The sequence below is a fragment of the Furipterus horrens genome, unplaced genomic scaffold, assembly GCF_987537825.1.
Source record: "Furipterus horrens unplaced genomic scaffold, mFurHor1.1.pri manual_scaffold_7, whole genome shotgun sequence".
Taxonomy (NCBI): domain Eukaryota; kingdom Metazoa; phylum Chordata; class Mammalia; order Chiroptera; family Furipteridae; genus Furipterus; species Furipterus horrens.
In genome coordinates, this window is record NW_028327177.1 from 127,721,798 (window position 1) to 127,741,280 (window position 19,483).

The 19,483-nt window shown below is 37.8% G+C and overlaps 1 protein-coding gene and 1 long non-coding RNA gene across 3 annotated transcripts in view; one reads left to right on the top strand and one right to left on the bottom strand.

Moving 5' to 3' along the window:
- Positions 1-4,339: 4,339 nt before the first annotated feature.
- LOC150005207 (uncharacterized) lies at positions 4,340-9,011 on the bottom strand. Its single transcript, XR_016512319.1, has 3 exons — positions 8,832-9,011; positions 7,460-7,593; positions 4,340-4,453 (listed from the first exon to the last, which is right to left on the bottom strand). It is a non-coding gene; the product is annotated as an uncharacterized LOC150005207 (long non-coding RNA).
- Positions 9,012-9,357: 346 nt separating this feature from the next.
- RBMS3 (RNA binding motif single stranded interacting protein 3) overlaps positions 9,358-19,483 on the top strand; it is a 611,777-nt gene continuing 601,651 nt past the window's right edge. For both annotated transcript variants that reach the window (XM_090283032.1, XM_090283033.1), the window contains exon 1: positions 9,358-9,869. In XM_090283032.1, coding sequence (XP_090139158.1) covers positions 9,795-9,869 — 75 coding nt within the window. In that variant the 5' untranslated portion in view covers positions 9,358-9,794. The remainder of the gene's footprint in view (positions 9,870-19,483) is intronic.

Consider the following 19,483-nt stretch of genomic DNA (forward strand, 5'->3'; position numbering starts at 1 on the left):
CAGCCAGGGCTGAATGGTTTCTGAGGCACCAGCAGAAGTGTCAGACTAACTGTAGGGCTGTGTGATTTAGTGTCACTCATGGACATGTCATCTCTGGAAGGCAAATTATAATTTGTGAGGCTGTTTTGGAGTTGGGGCCTCCCACTAAGCAGATGCTGGGAATGGCTGGAAGTCACATAAAGATACTGGCTGAAGAATGTCAACCTTGTGCTGCTAGGGTGAGCCTGCTATACATGCAGGGCCCACCCAGGGATCTCTGTAGCGTAAAAGATGCAGTCTCAACTTAGTTCACTGGTATTGTAAAGTATCAGAGTCAGCAACGGACCTTAAGTGACCTAATTACAACCTGCGTTTCACACATGAGATAACTGAGGCTCCCGCTGGGGAATACATCCTGTCAGGGCCAGTCACTCACAGCCGAGAAGCCCCCATGTCCTGGATTTGGGTTTGGTGCTCTTAAATATCTTCCCTGGGGTCGGGAAGTTGGCACAGATTGGAGGATAAGGGATACAGACAGAGAACAGCGTGAGTTAGGAAAACAAGAAAAGTAACTTGGAGGGAATTAAGTTCTTCCTTTGTAGTGCATGCGCGTTTCATTTTCTTTGCATTGCCATCAGGAAACACATCCATGAAACTTATTCACCACTACTAGTGTACAAATGGAAATGAAAGGAAATGAGATAATTGTATATTCTCTGGATCAAGACTTTTCAAACTATCTGTCATGAAAGACTGGTTTTTGTCCTCGTCTAGCTGACCCTACCTAATATATTCGTAAAATACACTGGAAATTCCTAGAAAAGCGAAATATACATATATATATATAAAAAAAAAAAAAAAAAACCCTAACTTTCAACATACAAGTTCAAACTTTTATTATTGAGAGACAAGAGACATAAAATTCTTCTGGAAACTTCCTATAAAGTTGCTAGACACTTAATTTAGATCCCCGTGCTTACTGATCATAGATGTGTGAGAGCCTGCTGGTCTGCACTTGTCTGTGGACCACACTTTGATTTCCTTTTCCTCTTGTCTTTTGCATAAATGTCTAGTTCTCTAAATTGGACCTTTCTGATATTAAAGATGGGGGACAGGGCATCTGTCATTCCTGACAGGGACTTTATTGTGGTCAACAACACTTTTAGGAAAATGTTTAAGTTTTCCATCGTGCTAAAAAATACAGAAACGAGTTTACAATTACAACCAAAACAAAGCTCCTGGAAAACTGTATGGATTCATACTGAGAACAGGACTGTGGTTGAACCTTCTGAAGAAGGACTTAATCTGAGGACTTCTTGGTTTACCTGGTTTGAGTGTAAAGAGGACTGAAAATATTAAGCATGGCTAATTGTTATTCACTTTGAATTCTACCAATTCTTGTGTCCTCTGAAAGGCCTGTGAACTGTTTCAGGGCATCAATTAGGAGTAAGCTTGCCAGATTTAGGAAATGAAAACACACAACACGCACTTCAATTTGAATCTCGCATGAGAATAAATACTTCATATAAATATGGCCCCAATATGTCACCTGTCATGCCATGGGCCATACTTATATTAAAATTTGTCTGAACTTCAAATTTAACTGAAACTGTCTTGTATTTTCTCTGGTTATTGTAATTGGTAGCTTTCAGCTTGGACTTGTGCAAGTCTGGATTTTTCTAGGGAAAAGAATCAGTTCAACTGATCATATCTGGTTGTATCGACCCAACTTGCATAGCTATTGGCAGATGGAAGCTAGACAGTCAATATGAAGTGATAATATTCCTTATAGAAAAATGTGTTTTCCATGTGACAAAGCACCTATTTGTATTTTCGTGCTTAGAGACGTTTAGTTAGTTTTTCTAAAACTCCGGCTCACTGATGGTACAAGGCATGGTGGAAGGTGAGCTTGTGGGAAGGGCCATTAGAATTTTACAGCTACGTTGGGACAGAATTGGCTCAGTGGACTGCAAATAGTGGAATTCTTTGCATGGAAATATACAGGAGAGACATAGATTAAAAAATCTATTCCGACAACATGTTGTAAACAAGCTGACATGGAGGCATCAATATTTTTTACAGATAAATTTATGAGAAACAGAAGTACAAAGGCAGAATTAGTTTACGTTAAAAAAAGAGAAAGTTTTGACTACTTATGCAGGTTTATTTTAATCCTTTCAAAGATATGTCATAGAGCTGTTATTCTTTCATTCAACAAGAATGTTTGTTTTTAGGTCCTAAATGAGAGTTTTGACAGTTTTGATGTAGAACTAATGATCCTAGATTTTAAAGAAAGATTTAAACCTTTCTTAAATTGATGTCTCATCCAGGTAAGAAAGGAATAACTACTTAAAATACACATGTAATTTATTGTGATATTGTCATCTCTGGGTATTTAAGAATTTCCTGTAAGCGAACAATAAAAACCAGATAATATCGAGGAGTATACTTATTTTAAAATAATGTTTATTTTAAATAATAAAATATATGCTTATTTTAAAACAAATTGGAAGTGTCGACATTTATAAAAAAGAGAAATAAAATCACCAATAAGCTCATTGCAGAGAAAAATTTCTACTGTTGTTATTTTGATGTAGTTCTCTCCTCTTGTCTATGTGTTTATATTTTATTGTTGAAAGCATTTACAATGTTGTGTTCTTATTTTTTCCACTAGATATTCAGCTTAAGCATTTCCCAAATTGTTAAAACATTTCTAAGTATCATTTTAATGGTTGAATCATATTCTAGCATGAGCTTATTTAATAAACTAGAATTAGACATTCAGGTTCTTCCAATTTCTTATTCTTAAGCTGCTAATGAGGATCTGTTTTAGATTCCTAGAGTTAAAATTACTGGATTACAAAAATGAAGATTTTTAAGGCTACACATTTTGTTAAGTTGTATTAAAAAGCACTATAGATATTTATTAGGAATGTATAAGAGTGCCCATTTCACCGCCTTCCATATTCCTTTTATTTTATTATCCTGTTGTATTAGGGTTCTCCAGAGAAACACAACTAGTAAGGTGTGTGTGTGTGTGTGTGTGTGTGTGTGTGTGTACACATACATACACTCAAAGAGATTTATTTTAATTAACTGGCTCATGTGAATGTGGGGCTAGCAAGTCAAAAAATAAAATGCAAATTTGGATGGCAGGCTGGAGACTCAGGGAGGAATGGATACTGGGTTGTATGTCTAAAGGCAGTCTGGAGACAGAACTTCTTTCTTCTTGAAAGATCACAGTCTTTATTCCTTTTTTTTTAAATAATTTCTTCCCTCCTTCCTTCCTTCCTTCCTTCCTTCCTTCCTTCCTTCCTTCCTTCCTTCCTTCCTTCCTTCCTTCCTTTTTAGAGAGAGAGGAAAGGAGAAAGAGAGGGAGAGAAACATCACTGTGTGGTTGTCTCTCACTTGCGCCCCCAACTGGGGACCTGATGTGCAACCTAGTCATGTGTCCTGACTGGGAATCGAACCAGCGACACTTGGCTCGCAGGCTGATGCTCAATCCACTGAGCCACAGCAGCCAGGCACAGTCTTTATTCTTAAATATTGACTGAATGAGGCCCAAAGTCTACTGACTTAAATGTTAATCATATCTAAAAAATACCTTACAACAACATCTTGATTAGCATTTGGTCAAACAATTGAGCACCAAAGTGCAGCCAAGTTGACACAAACAACTCGCCATCATGCCTGCTGTACAAATAGTTTCTGCTGTCTGATGGAAGACCATGCTTTATCTTTCCAGTTGTCTGTCTGTTCAACACCATTTGAAGACACACTGACTTAAGACTTCTATGTAGACTCTAAGTTTTCTGTTTTAAATATAGATTATCTCATCCAATTTTGGTATAAATATTTACAATCTCCATCAAATAATAGAAAAAAACCTGGGATTGGGCTTTATACAGACATGAGTCACAAATAATCCTTTAGCATGTTATAACTGGGTGTGAACTTGGATACGGAAGCAAAACCCCCTCCCTCTCAGTTTTATCAATGGTAAATTCTAAAAAATTATACTTACCTTTTAGGCTCTTATGAATTTTAACTGAGGAAGTATTTTTAAATTTCTTGTACAGTGTCTAGGCCTTCTGTGACTTTAGTTGAACATTTTATTCATTTATTATACTTAACATTTTTAAATTGAGTATCACATCCCAAGGACTGTTCTAGGTGCTGGGGGTATGATAGGGCCATGGCAGATAGACCTTAGGTATTAGCGTGGGGGGCGGTGTACTTAAATATGGAAACCAACAATTATAGACCCAAACTACAAGTATTCTCTTATAAGACAGGGTAAGCTAGGGGACGTGGTGGTTAAGTGACCAAATCTCAATAGCATAATACAATAAAGGTTTATTTCTTGCTTGCGACAAATAAATGGCTAGTCCAGGTGACTATTCCAGGCAGTTGTGCTCAGCCTTCCAAGATGCTTTCTCTCTATCAGTAGATCCTTTGATCAGAGAAGAGTGGGCTGGAGGATTAAATAACAACAGTTTAAAGCTTTTACCCATATCGCTTCTGCTTTGTATTTCATTGGCTATGATAAGTCACTTGGTCATGCCTACTTTCAAGGAAGTGGAGAAATGTGTCTTGGTAATCCTGGTGGTAGAGAAGCAGATGTGCCTACATAGTATTAAGTACTATGAAAAGAGAATGTATATAGAAAGTGAGAGGGTATTATGTATTTTTTGCAAAGACAATAGAAACACACATGACCATTTATGTACATTATTGCTTAGAATTATAATAAAGTATGCAATTCAGAATAAAACTGAGTCAACTTAAATAAAGTTATTTAGTAACTCTTGCTACAAATTGGTACTCAGATATGAGAAAACACATTAGGTCATTTATAAATGGTTGATGTCTGATAGATACTGAGTTGCTAAGTCTACTTGAGGACAAGGGTGAGAATATTTATATTAGTATCCTCAACTGTTTAGGCATATAATAGATGCTCAATAAAACTTTGTTGAAGTTAATAATATTCATTGCTTTAAATTATTTTTGCTTTTATACTTGATCAATCATCTTGAACTATATAATCATATTCTGAGGCTTCATATTTTTTCCCAAGGCCATTTATAATTGTTTTTCCTACAGTAATATTTTTGCATTCAATTATGATTTAAATTTGGACCATACATGGTTGAATCACAAGTCTATTTTTCTTAATTCATCTCAGTATTTTCTTAAACCATTGGTAAGTGTTCAGTAGGAGAAAAGAAAGTTATAACACTAATACTGGAATTCACAATCTACCATTTTGTCTTTTCTTTAAAAAAAACAACTTTTACTTTCAATACTTTTTTGGAAATTGCTGTACTGAAAAGGAATGCACATATTTGAATAAAGAAAAAAGAAAATGCCAAATTAAAAAAAAATTTAAGGTCATGAATGTCTTCTTGAAGAAAGAATACTATATGTGCTTTCAAAGTACAATTATTATTTTTTCTTTTATTTCTACTTTTCTTTTCCTTTGTCTCTGTAATTTAAAAAATATATCTGCCCCCCAAAGGACTCAGGTTTCATTTGAGTGGATAGGTCAATGGCAAATGAGAAGACAGTCTCCATTTCTACCCAAAGGACCTAATTTCAGAGCCATCACTTCTCCAAAAAGCCTCATTCCTGTTAGCCAAGAACTTGTCTAAGATGACTAGCTCTCTAGTCAGCGCCGTAAGTCACAGGAATCTAAAAGAGTCCAGGTCCTCTGCTACAGTTTGCTGCTCTTGAATATGCACAAAATTTGGTGGCTAACTGGCAAACGGGACACTTCTGATTGAGAACATGCTTTAATCCAGTTACCTCCTACCTTAACATGATCATATAAAGGGAGAGCAGTGCTGTTTCAACAGAGCAGACATGATATAAAAACTAATTCTGACATGAGTATCTTCTCTCCCAAAGTGCTGTGGCTATTGGTATCTGAGGGAAAAAAATTAAAAAATATAAATAAGACATGGGTATTACAATTTTCACAAGTGGTAAGCCGTCTTTGCGTTAAGAAAAGCTTTAAATGTTCAATGAATGGTTTTTGGCTAGTAACAACTGACACACAGAACATAATAATATAATAAAATAAAATAAATAGCCTTTTGAAAAGTGGCAGTTTGTGTAGAAATTGCTGATAGCACCAACGCATGCTGGGAACCTTACAAGTAAGTGGGCTGTATGTTGGGCTGAGGAGTTATTTTGCCATTTATTTGTAAATAAGACAGTATTCTTTTCCCTTCAAGGGATCAGTTAATAAAAGAATCCTGATGTCCTTTGTCCATGGTGGCAAAATTAGCAGAGGCAATTTAGGATCCTGATGGTATTGGTCTCAGAATTTGGAGGAACTTCAATAGGTCATTCAGGAGGACAGGGTTCTAAAATTAAAAGTTGTCTAGATGTAGAGTCAGAGTAGTTGGATACAGTCCTGCTTGTAGACCGTCAACTGTCACTAATTTAAGCTTTCCATACCAAATTCTCACCCAGGCTTTTCCAGTCTGGCTCCAGGGCACCTCTCCAGCATTATTTTTACAGTCTTTACTCCTCTCTTGCTGCATTCCAACTCCTGCACCATTTCTCACACATTCCAGAGAGACACTTTTGTTGCCAGGCTTTCTGTACTTGCTGTTCCCTCTGCTGGGATACTCTTCCCCCAGACACAGGCTGACATTTTTTGAGTACATCCAATATGTTCTACAGTATTATAAATACTTTGCATGTTTATTTGGTGACTTCTCATGGTAACTGTATGCAGTGGGTAGTGGCATTGAATGGATGAGAATAAATGCGGGCACAGTGATACGTCAGAGGCAGGACTGGAACCAAGGTGTCTGGGTGGGAGCCAAGGCTTCCACAATATTTATTCTCCCAGAATACAACACCCAGGGCAGGTCGATGCCCCTCCTTTAATCCCAGAGCTCCTCCTCAGAGAGCATTTCCCACTCTCCTATTGAAGGTGAAATCCCTGTGATTCTGACTTTCTTGACTTAGCTTTATATTTTGTAGCAGCACTAATGTCACATGACCTTCTATTTCCTATTTACCTGGCTCGTTCCTTTGTTTATCTTCCTGACTAGAATATACACTCTCTGAGGGAAGGGCTTGTTCTGGTTGGCCTATCAGCACATCTCCTGCATTCAGAAATATACTGTAATGGACTGAAAGAAGGATAGGAGTGGGGTTGGAATTACCATGTTTAAGATATCTCATTCATCGAACATGCACACAGCATCCATTTTATGGCAGATACCACACCAGTTTTGGAAATACGAAATTAAACCAGAGTAATGGGAACTCCTACAGCCCTGTTTCAACCTGCAATGAACAGGCAGTTACATAGGATAAGCACAATATTAGGGCAAATATAAGGTGCTGTGGGCAGGGGTTCAAGGAAAGCTACTGCGAGAGGCTGATATCCTAAAGGATGGGCTGAAGAGTAAGGGACATGGAGGTGGATTTGGGAGAACACTCTGGTTAGAACGAGTACCTTCCAGTCCTAAAAGCAGTTCAGTGTGACTCAGGTGCAGAAGGTAAGGTGCAGAGTTTACCGTCTGAGTCTGGAGAAGGAAGTGGAGTTTTCAAGTCTCTTGAAAATTATTCCAGGAGCCAGGACTCTATAGCCTGAGAAAGGAGATGCCACTGAAATATTTTGAAATCAATGGGCTATTTATTTATATCTGATTCAGTGCTCCGCCTTCATCCAGGTGAGTTGACAGTTTTCATTTTCCAGACAGGACAATGGAGGCCCAGCACAACACATGTAAACATCAGAGGAGTTGATTGTATTTCCTCAATTACAGGCCTCTCAGGGCTCTTAACTCCTACCCTCCCATCCTCTCTCTTTCCTTCCTTCTGATTGTTGTTCTTGTCAAAAGTCAAACAGAATACTATTTACCCAACACCCTTATCTTTCTCTGAGGAACATGCGTGAACTCACACAGCTTCCAGAAACCAGACCCCTGAGTGGAAGCTGATGCCCTAAGGGGGGTGGGGCTTGTAAGTGGATGAACACCATGTTGTGCATTACACCCGAATGCTCTGTGCTTAACTAGCAAACTGGATCTGTACCAAGAACTTACTCTCCAAAAAGGTGACTCTGGGCTGGGGAGAACAGAGCCAACTTGACAAAGTAGAGAGCAGCTCAGTATTGGCCTGCCCACGCTTTGGGCATGCGTGAGCACTCACAGCAAAACACAGCTGGCGAGGCTAATTTTAGCCTAGCCAGCCTTGAAAAGAGACCCTTTAAGGAAATATATTTTCTTGGAAACAATTCATATTATAATGCAGCAGCTGATTGACATGTAGAAGATTACTTACTATTGGTGGGGGAAAAGTTTGCCAAGTAATTATGGTTTTTGTTCCATGTGTGTGTGATATCAGTAAAGCGATTAGAGCATCCATGATCAAAATAATCATACAGAGATAGACAATGAGAGAACCAGTGCTTTTATTTAAAAAGAAGTTCATAAACCTGAAGGAACATCTCTTTTGATATTTACAAGTTTGATATAATGACAATTTAAGAATGCCTATTTCTGTTATGATAAGTTGGTCCCTGTGATCTGTGAGGCGTGGCTTAACAGTCGTCCTGGTGTAGAATCAAAATTTCCACAATACTTAGCAGCCTCCACGTCCTCCAAAAAGTAACACATTAGTTTCTAAACCAGGTCTTGCATTCATCGGGCTTTAGTGTGTTAACAGGTTTTGAAAGCATCGGGGACACACTTTTTGCATTTTAACCAGCAAGGTTAGTCCCTCTTCCTTCATTCTACCCTCCCCCCCCCCTTTCTCTTCCTTCCTCACTTCGTCCTCTCCTCCCACCCGTGGTCTTCAGTGTTTTGTTTAGCAGTGCGGCTTACCTTGAAACTTGGCACGGAAAAAAAAAAAGAAGGCAGCTCTTCTGTGGAGTAGATGGAGGGAAGGATAAGAAATAATCCACCGCCCGCATCTGAGTTCCCCAGTTCAGTTCCAGCGGCAGCAGCTTCCCTGCAAAAATCGCTTTGCTATTCGAGATAGCCAGCAGAGGGAATCGGAACTTTGCTTGCAGCAGGGGTTGAAGCAGCCTTTTTTTTTTTTTTTTTTTTTTTTTCTTGGAGGAAATACTGCAGCCTTCTGGACTGCGTACGCTGCTCCCTGGAGAGGCTCTCTCGGTTCCACCCACCGGCTGGAAGGAGGGGAAGTGAATGAAAGGACAGGACAAGCCCGGATCACCATGTCACTCTGGGAGGGAGACAGCAGCAACTGAGCTGTGCAAGGTTTTTTTTTTTCCCTTTTTCTTTTCCCCTTTCTTTTTTCTTTCTTTTTTTCCCCTGTTTTCTTTTCCTTCTTTCTTTCTCTTTCTCTCTCTTTTTTTTTTCTTTTAATTTGCTTTTTCTTTAAGGTGAGGAAAGAGACAAACAGGAGACAGGAAGCTGATCTGCAAGGATTCGGAGTTATGCTGAAAGGACTTTGATTTCTTTTTTTCCCCTTTACAAACGCTGGCAATTGACATCACTACAGACAGCCTGGTAGGGAACAAACTGCCTCATCCCAAGTGAACCCCGGCAGCTGGGGGAAGGCAGACAAGATCTGGGGAAGCTGTGTGGGTTTTTTTCTAACCGATCCCCATCTCCTTTTCTTTTTTTTTTTTTTTTTTTTTTTTTTGGTGTGTTTCTTTTTTATATTTTTGCTGTGTTGGAACTAGCGAGTGGTGGAAGACAGGAATCTCGGAAGCCTCGTCAGTCATCGGGACTGTCAGGAATAGTGGTTTAAGAGGAAGCTCGGCCTGGGGCACTATACCCTGTCATCCAGTTCCCTGCCTCGGAGATAAAGATTCCAGCTACATGGGCAAACGCCTGGATCAGCCACAAATGTACCCCCAGTACACTTACTACTATCCTCATTATCTCCAAACCAAGGTATGGCTCGACGCACAGTCTGGCAATCAGTGTGGTATCCTCCTGCACTTGGGATGGGAAACAGGCGTGTGAGTTATTATTTAACGCCCCCCCCCCCCGCATCCCCATCACTTCTTCCTGCTTCTTTGAAATTAGTAACATACCAATGGAGGTACTGAGGCAGAGGAGAATAGAAGAAGAAAAGCAAGCCTGGAATTGTGGCTTTCTCTTTAAGGACAGATAATAGTTTCACTCGAGTTCCTTTGTTGTTATTTGGCAGCATAAATGTTCCTGGTATCTGTAAAGTCCTTTGAGGATGGGCAGAGTTGTTAGAAAGGAGATCGTAACAGTGATAATCAGGCAAAAGAGTACAATTTTCGGGCTTTTCCAGTAAGCTGTTCTTTGTTTGTGACTCTAAGAGGGTTTTTCCCACTGGATAGGACATGCCAGGGTGGGGGTAACTCAAACTTTTAATCGCGGAGTCTAGAATAAAAGAAGGGTGTGGAAGGTATACGACAATTAAGTCAAGTCTCTTGGAGTTTGGTTGTATTTTTTAAAAATCTGCCTTACCTTTTTATTTCATATGGCGGATGCTCAGGATGCTACAGACTGAATTGTGGAGGTTTACAATAGATGCTCTTGACTTTTAGAAGCTCTAAGTCAGCTGCCATCAGAAGGCCGGGATCTTAGAACAGGAGGAAATGTAACTGATGATAATTGGACGTGAATTGGTTAAATACTTCAGGCTTCAGTGTGTGCTCAAATGATCATTAGGGGGCCGGTGGCAAACCCATGTAACTACGCCTGGGCAGTGCCAACTATGAACTTTATCCTGCAGTTCACACATGAAGGACTCTCAGGTGTGATATCACTGCTCCAATTTGTCAGTTCAATTGGACTTGATTGGGAGGAAAAATGTTGGTAGAGTTCCCACCTCGAATGCATGGTTTAGTATCTTTACAGATGATATTATTTTGTATTGCATTAGCCAGCCTCCACAGTCTTCTTAAGAGATAAATATGCCGAAAGTGCACAAAGCATGCCTGAGTGATCTGGGCTGTCACCAGGACTCGTTGATGTGATTAGGCTTTAGTAATTCATGCTGTAGTTATCTCTCATTTATTCTGTCTCATCAAACAATGCCTATTTGTGAACCAGACCAGGCAGCAGACTTTCAATATTATATTAAATGTTGTTCCTTTTTTTTTTTCCCCTTCCTTTTTCCATCGCTCTATGATTTACCCTGCCCCTCCAAGGTCGACTCACATTGCTTTTTGCCTTTGTGAGCATTTAGTTTGTGCTGCTGCTGCTTAAATAGACCAGCCCTTCTGCTCCAGTGCCTTGAGTTTTAACTCTTTGGGGATTGGGAGGAGAACGCTGCTTGCCTTCCTCTAGGAAATGGCAAAGCAAGGACAAGTTAAAAGGGGGAAATTTTTGGTCATTTCTCATCGCCCAAAGAAACAAAAACAACAAAATCAAGGGTTACATGAAAAATATCGGACATTCCATCCCTTTTACTCATTTGGCTAAATTTTTCCAAATGTTTCAAAATCCACACTCTCTTTTTGGTCCTTATTTGCTACTATGCAGTATATTCAGAAAAGAAACTTTAGATCAAAATGAATGGAATAATTGCTTCTCTGCTTGAGATTTCTTTTAACCTATCACGGCCAGGAAATAATGTCACGCACATTATATTAAAGACACAGGATGCTGGATGAGCCGCACTGGTGGAAAGTGTGTGTGTGTGTGTGTGTGTGTGTTATTGAGGCAACGGGGAAAGTGGAGTGGTGATGGAAGAGAGGAGAGACTGAAAAATACAGAGGGAGTTTTTCTACAAAGCTGTTTTGGGGTCCGGTGTCGTTCAGTGTTGTGTAGACAGGCGGCATCTGGATCTTGTTACTTTCAAGCTAGTCAAAGCCATCAACTTCTGGAACATTTCTGAAGAAGTTAGATCCATTAGGCGACCTCAGCTGATATTGGGGTAATCAGATCAGGGTGGTAGGGAATATAAGATCAGCTGCTTCGGCTATCATGGTAATTCCTATTGATTATTATGTTGTAAAATTTCGACAGTGCTATGAAGTTGTCGAATATTGTTACGGCGGCTCTGAAATGACAGACATTAATAACATTCCTGGAAGCTGAAGATGTAAAAATGTGCCGTATTTTGAAACTTGGTCACACGAGAAATGGGAGGAAGGGACAATGTGCAATTATATTTTAAAAGGTGGAGACTTTCTGATAGCGTGAATACTATGAAGAAAAGTACTGTTATGTCCTAGTATAGCATGAAAACCACTGGGTTATTTCAATATTAGTTTTCAGCCTTTTTACATTTGTATCTCAAAATATAACCTATAATAATTTTGAAGGATCTACATTCTGCTTATATTTACTTGTAAGTCTAGGTGAATTCGTAAAACGCACTGTGTTCTGGACTTGGCTTGTAGTTATAATCTTATTTTAAAATCATAGCTATTTAAAATGATGCTGATGTATAAAAGATACTTATATTTGATACAATTATAAATCTATGGTTGAAGTTATACTCTGGTGATATGACTCTCAACTGTTCTCTAAATTCAGGTGATTTTTTTTACTAATCCACAAAAGCTATTTGTTGACATTAGTTTTGGGTGGAAAATCTTCATGGGATTTTAAGGAACTGTAATGCCTATTGTATTCATTTAGAAAATGCAAAAATACTGAAACTTCTCTTTCTACTTAAATATGTGTGTTAGGTACAGCTGCTATTTTCTTATGATAAACAAAATGAAAATGAGATTTTAAATAAATGCAAATGTTTTTCAAATGTGATGAAAGTTTTAAGAGAGCATGGGACACTTTCCTGCCTTCTCTGCTCCTCTTATTTTCTGTTACATTAAAGCTAATCGCTTAACTTTGTTGCTCAAAATTTTTTTTAAAGATAGAAATAAGATATTCATGTTGTGTCCCTTTCAATAATTTTCCAGATGCTTAAAATGTTTTATTAGAAAAATTTACTTGTAATTTATATAAAAAGAAAACCCAGTGGCTGACTTGTAGCTATACCTTGTAGCAGTATTGTCATAATACGCTAACTCTTCCAAATCTCACTATAAAAGTTGTCATTTGTTAATTTTCCTTTTTGATCAATTTTTTTCCTACCAAGAGAAGCAATTTCAAAAATGAGTATTGCTTTTGATTAAGATGTAATGAAGAAATCCTGGTGACATGTCATAATATTTAAATAAGAGACATAACTGGATTAAACAGCACAAGTTTCATCAGAAGAAATTTGCTGTTGGGAATCCACCCAGAATAATCAGCAGATTTTTGAGAAAGGGGATCAAAAAAATTGTTAATTAGCTTAGTGATAATTTACATAATGATGTTGGATTGAGTTGTAACCTAATATTTCTTTAGAATTTTGTCACAGCCCATTCAAAGCAACCAACCTGTTGCTTTTGTTTTATTAGATCCAGGATGAATTTCAGTCTGATCTAGAGGTATTATTTTTTTAAGGGGGCGTGGGAGGGTTCTTGGAAAAACAAACTAGATAAACTAGAAAAGCTAAAAAGAGTAAAACATGGTTACAGACTGGTGAATTGTCATTTTGCCGATGAGAAGTGGTATTTCTCTCCTATGTATGGGATATTTGGAAAACTTTAGTTATCTTCATAAAACCTTTAAAATTTGCCCAAGCACACTCAGCAAGCTTGTCCTTCTTCCTTTTCCGCACCGTTACCCGTTCACTGCGTTTCTACCAATCCAGGACACGGTTTCTAATCACATTGCTCTTACATCAGCCTACTGCATTCCCATCTGCTTTCCCAGAAGATCTTGAAGCAAAGAGTTCAGACTCTGGGACCCTGACAGAGTTTCTCTGGCTGGTGATACTCAGATTGTGTTCAGAGCCTGTTGCGAAGTTGGGGTCAGGTGTAAGGAGTGATTGATTCATCAACAGCACACTGATCTCAGGCTAAATTTCCAACCATCTGCAGCCTGGACTGCCGCCCGTCCCTAAAAGTCTAGTGGAGCCCAATGGATTGTGCCATAGAAAGAGCGAACACTTGAGAACACAAGGGTTGAGGAGAAGCGAGGGATGACAGAGTCTCCTGGGGGGCAAAGGCTGTTCTTAAAGATGTGAATGTCCACATCCTTCAAAAACAAAACAACTCCTTAACACAATTCTTGCACATGAAAATGTAGAAAATCTTGCCGAGAGAGGGAATGAGTTTAGAATTTCCTTAGTACTTCCTGCCCAGATTTGCATTGATAGCCAGAGTTGGTAACTTGCCAATTTTAAAACAGCCTTGAAAACTTCCAAGTTCTGTTTTCCTTTGAAAGACTGAAACATACAAAACTGGTTTTCTGAAAATCTCTCAGCAATTGAAATTTTAGGTACAATTCCAAATATTTCTTTTGCTTCGGGGTGTAATGTGAGCGCATGAAACTATGATAAATCTTCTTTTTCTCATTTTAGAGTGTATGCAATTTTAATTGTTTTCAATTAGAGAAAAATAGAAACAAGGGGCCTCCCTTCCTTTTTAGTTGTTTTTCTTCCTTCTTCCACCCCCAGCAGATCGTTATTATCTTTGGGATTGTCTTATCTTTTCTGTAATGCACTCATTGTTTTCACAACACTTAAGTTTAGTGCCTACTTAAAAGGACTAGAAATGTAAAAGTTTCAGGTTTTTTTCTCCAGAATAATTCCAAACTGAAGCAAAAACACCCTGTGTATTTCTTTTAGCAGTATCTTTCTAACACATTATTCTTTCACTTTCTCTCAACTTGGAAAAAGAATAACAGAACTATAACTCACGATTATTTCCATGAAGTAATCAAATCTATTTGAGGGTTGGAGGTTCGGGGCGATCTGCACGAAAGGAGGCAAAAGAGAAGGGAGGATGTGAAGTTCATTCCAGGTCTTTCTGGCTGCAAGGATTCTGGAATGCTTCATTTTTGCACTAATATGATTTTACACAATTCTTTCTGACATTATCAGTCTTTTTGGCAGAGAGAGGGCTCAGTCACAATTATGCTTATGCCAAATTCTAAGAAAACCAGGCTTTTCCTTAAAAAAAAAATTTCTCTTTTAGTGTTGGACTTCTTATGCAGAGTAAATGGTTGATGTTTATCCAAAATTGGCCTCGAGTACTATATTAAAATTGTGTTTTGTAACAGTCTCATAAGCCACAGCTGTAAGTGATTAAATAGTGTAATATCAAAAGCATGTGAGAATAGACATTTTTATGCTATAGCTGTTGCACAGCAAGACTGCAGATGGACCTGAAGGGAGAGCGAGAGCAAAAACATATTCATGTGTTGTCGAAGATATATTTTGCTATTTTTTCAGTAGTTGGAAAAAATGCTGAACTCTTTTGGGTACGATTAAAATTATACTTCCTTAAAATGAAAACAGAAGTGTAATACCAATTTTTATTTTAAATATGAAGTGCCATTTAATTAGAAAACACATAGTTGCTGAACGTGAATGGGTCTGAAACCAATGCAATAGGAAAGATTAGAATTATTCCCATGGATCACACATTCAAAGAGTAAAAGTGAATTTTTCATTTTGAAACTATAAAAGCGTATCTTCTCTGCTTTTTGCTACTTTCTGTGGAACTATTGTAAGAAAATTTTCAGATCGTGCATCCCGAATCAAAAAAGTGATAGATAATAAAAATCAGCATCTTAGAGCAAAATAGGTAGCAGCATGGTTCCTTTTGAAGATATTTGAAAATATGATTATCAGTTTTGCATGAGTATTGCTCTTTTTTGATGCCAGTGTTAAAAAGTATGTAGTTACACAAGGAAACACAACTTTTGCTTCTATTTCTTTGGCAAGGATGTTACAGTAAAGAAGTTTCTATTTATTATGGAATGTTTTAACTACAATTTCTTAAAATAATATTTGTTCCTGAGAACTATCATCTTCGGTATTTTAGAAATTATAAATCCATAGGGCTACCAATAGTAGTAAATTTTTATTAGTAAGTCATTGTTTTCAGTGTCTTGAAAAAGACTATGGAGTTGACTGTTGATTTTCAGGTTTTAGACGCTAAAAAGTAGTTTTAAAAAGAAAAAAAAAGGGGGATGGACAGAAGTAAGTTGGATCCTGTTTGTGTTTTCAATTTTTCTTTTTCAAGTTGATATTGACCAAAAATTCATTCGCATTTAAAATGTTTGTTTTTTTTCTGTGCTGAGGTATTAGTCAGGAAATGTGTAACATGCGGAGTATCTGGATAAAGTTTTGTAATTCAGAACATCAATCTCTAATAGACATCAAATTTCAAGAGTATGGCTAATACATGACAAGATGTAGACTCTGTTTGCCTTTGGAGAAATTCTCTGCTTTGTGTGTCAATGAATTGGTTTCTAGCCAGGTTCTCTGAGCTCTCTTCCAGGCTTCCCATTTGTGACTCACTTAGAGACAGATGACATACTGGTGGTATGGGGAGATGACCTTCGTTTTGCGCCATTGACGAGTTTTTGTTTGGGTCCTCGATGCTTTTTGACAGAGCAGATCAAATACTGCTTTGTCGACTCTGGTGATGTGACAAATTTAACAGTCTGTATCCTTTTGCACGTCTAAATCCAGTGCACCCAGAGAAACACATCCATCACTTGTGAGTGGGTGGAGAACAGTTCCCAGGGGTGGGACACAAAGAGGCATCATTTAATCATTATCATTGTCAACTGTGTTGTGGTGCTAAGTTTTCTCTTCAAGTAGGTAACATTAGGTCTTACCAAAAAATGTATAATGACACTGTGATGATTACTTTTCCTCATTTAACTTTCTCTGTACAGATGGTATAATCGCTGAATATGCATATGTTTGGCTAAGCCAGTTGAGGTAATAAAGAGGTTTGTCTCATTAAGATCCTGACAACGCTAGTTTTATGAATGAATAGGACTGGTGTAAATATGGAAATACAATAGATAAACAAATGAAATGCTATTTTAACTGGAGTTTGCAAAACCTTCAAATTCCTGGATTTCTTTATAGGAGCCTATAAAGCATGGGACAGAAATGCAATAGTAACCATTGTATATGATAGTGTAGGAGGAAAATACTCCCTGCTCCAGGGCATATGCACAAGAGCATTATCTTTTCCTCTTTTTCTTGCTAGGTACCCTTCTGGTTCCCCCCAAAGCCCCTGTTAGCTGAATTAATGAAAGTAAATGGAACCTTGAATTTAGCTATTATGAATGAAAAACAAATAGAAAAAATAGACTAGTCTATATAAGCAGTCAAAGCAGTCATGATAATGTCCTCTCCTGTTGTGTGAAAAATAAAGTATAATAGAAGAAAAATCAATCTTATGATACTCTATTTATTGGTAGCAATAATTTTGGGAACTAATTTTTAATTTTTTATATTTAATGTTCGTATCATTATTTTGTAGGGTTAAGAAATTGGTATACATGGCACTCAATATGGTAGCAGCAAATGATCTTTTGGTTATCTGCTTCTTAGTTGATAGTTTTCAAGATGAATATGTATTGTGCATATAATTTAATAAGGATTTTTGAGACGTCTTCCTATTTTTACCTAATGTACTGCTGTCTATTTATCTTAGTTAATTTGCTGATTGATGACAATTTAATGAAAAGGAAAATGGAAAGCAGAATGCTAACTATCTGGTTTTCTGGAACTGGTTAAGATACCTTAAAAGCTTTTCTTATGTATGCAAGTTATATTTGAAGCTTTTAGCGATGTCTGTAAACTCTCATGTTGCCCCTTTTAAAATATATCATTCACACACATTGAATGGTGGCACCCTGAAGATAACTTAAAGCTAAGGTAGCTTAAAATTCAAGCAAATATACTTTAAGACTTCCAGATACTTGCAAGTAAATGAATTATTTGAAGAAATGTGTACAAAGCTTGAAATGAAATTTCAAAGACTGTTTTTCAGGATACTACACACACACACACACACACATACAGTATAATGGTATGTTTACTTTATTTTTCCTTAAAATATGAGAAAAGCACTTAGTTTTTGACTTGGTGCTAGTGTCTTGGGGGGTTGTGACAGCTCCTGGATTCACCTTGCTTTTGGCTTTCATCCCCTAGGTTTCGAGTCCTTTGCCGGGTACAACAAGTCATACTGTACTTTTAGACATAAGGATGTTGTGTTTTAATCTAAAGTAAGCAGGGAATTTTGAAAACAATAAAATTTTGGTGTTTATTTTCTCAATTTTACTATTTAACTGTTAGGACAACTTGACTTCATGTTAGCGATGGGAAGTTTTCCCTTTCTGGCTTTTTCTTGTTCTTGTATTTAACTTTGTTGATAAGCTAAAAATTACAAGAAAGAAATCAGAGGGTGTGGGGTCAATGAACATAGAACAGTTTTTCCCCAAGTTTAGTGACTTCCTTTAACAATGGGAGAACTGAAGGCTCATTGTAAAACCTACGCATTTTCTGGATACTCTTGGAGGGGACCATCCTTCATTCTAACCAGCCTATTAAAGTCCACTCACATTTCACACACCAACTTAGATGTTTCTGCACTAAAATATTGAAAGAATTTTTATAATTTTGCTGCCAAACTCTCTGAGTGCAAGTAGATTCATTTATGTGTGCCTGTAAATTTTAGGCCATCATCTTGCATATGTGTTCTTGCAAAGTGAAAACGCATACAATTTACAGATCCTCTTGAGGTACAAAGAAAGGTTATCAGAGAACTAAGTATAACAATGAATAAAGTGGGCAAAGCATTATGTTTGATAGGTATGCAAATAGATGTTTATTCATTTATGTGTCACAGTTTTCATTTTAGATTGGAGGCAATATATCTTTCTCATCTTGTTCATGTTTTTGTGGAGCCCAAAAGCAGTCAGAGAGTCTAAAAAGCTGGCCATCTCTACCTATTATGGCCTTTTGGCATTCAAGATATCTCTGTATTTTAGTAATCCCATATTTCCTGGGAGGAGCATGTGGTAGAACAGCAGAGCATATTGGAAAATGTCATTAACATTCTTGGGCTAAACTATGTCGAAAGCAGACACATTGGATTGACCTTTGGCAGCAAAAGCAACTGAGTTCCCGATCCCAGTGCCAGGTTCACAGAGATTTTTCATTGTGCCGCTGTTGGAAGTGTTTACCAACTGGAAAGAAAAAGAGGTTGAATGTAACAGGTGTTTCCCTGGACTCCCAGCTTGGGGGTACAAGCAGGAGGCAAAATCAATGGCACAGTATTGATTTTATGGCATAATCTTTCTAAATTCTGTTTCTAAGTTGGGCCATGGGTTTATTGCATGTGTTAAAACTACCACCCCCTCCTGATCCTCAGTATCCATGGTCATCCACCTGGGATAACTCCTCTTGGTATCCAGAGGTCCCTCTAGTCCTACAGAATCTTTGTGCCTCTTAAAGAGCACATGTCTCCATATGTGTGTACACTGGAACCAGATTCTTCATTACCCTCATGAGTAGTTGAGCATCTGGAACATACTAGTTTCCCAGCCCTGAGCCAAGCATGATAGCTTTCTTCATTGTCACTGTTATCCTACTTATTCAAGAAAATTCAGGATCCCAGGCCCAATGCATGGTCATCTTCTCATATCTTAATCAAGGAGTTTTCTTTGACTCTCTAGATCTATGCAGATGTTCATACCTGAAAATTCACTCTATC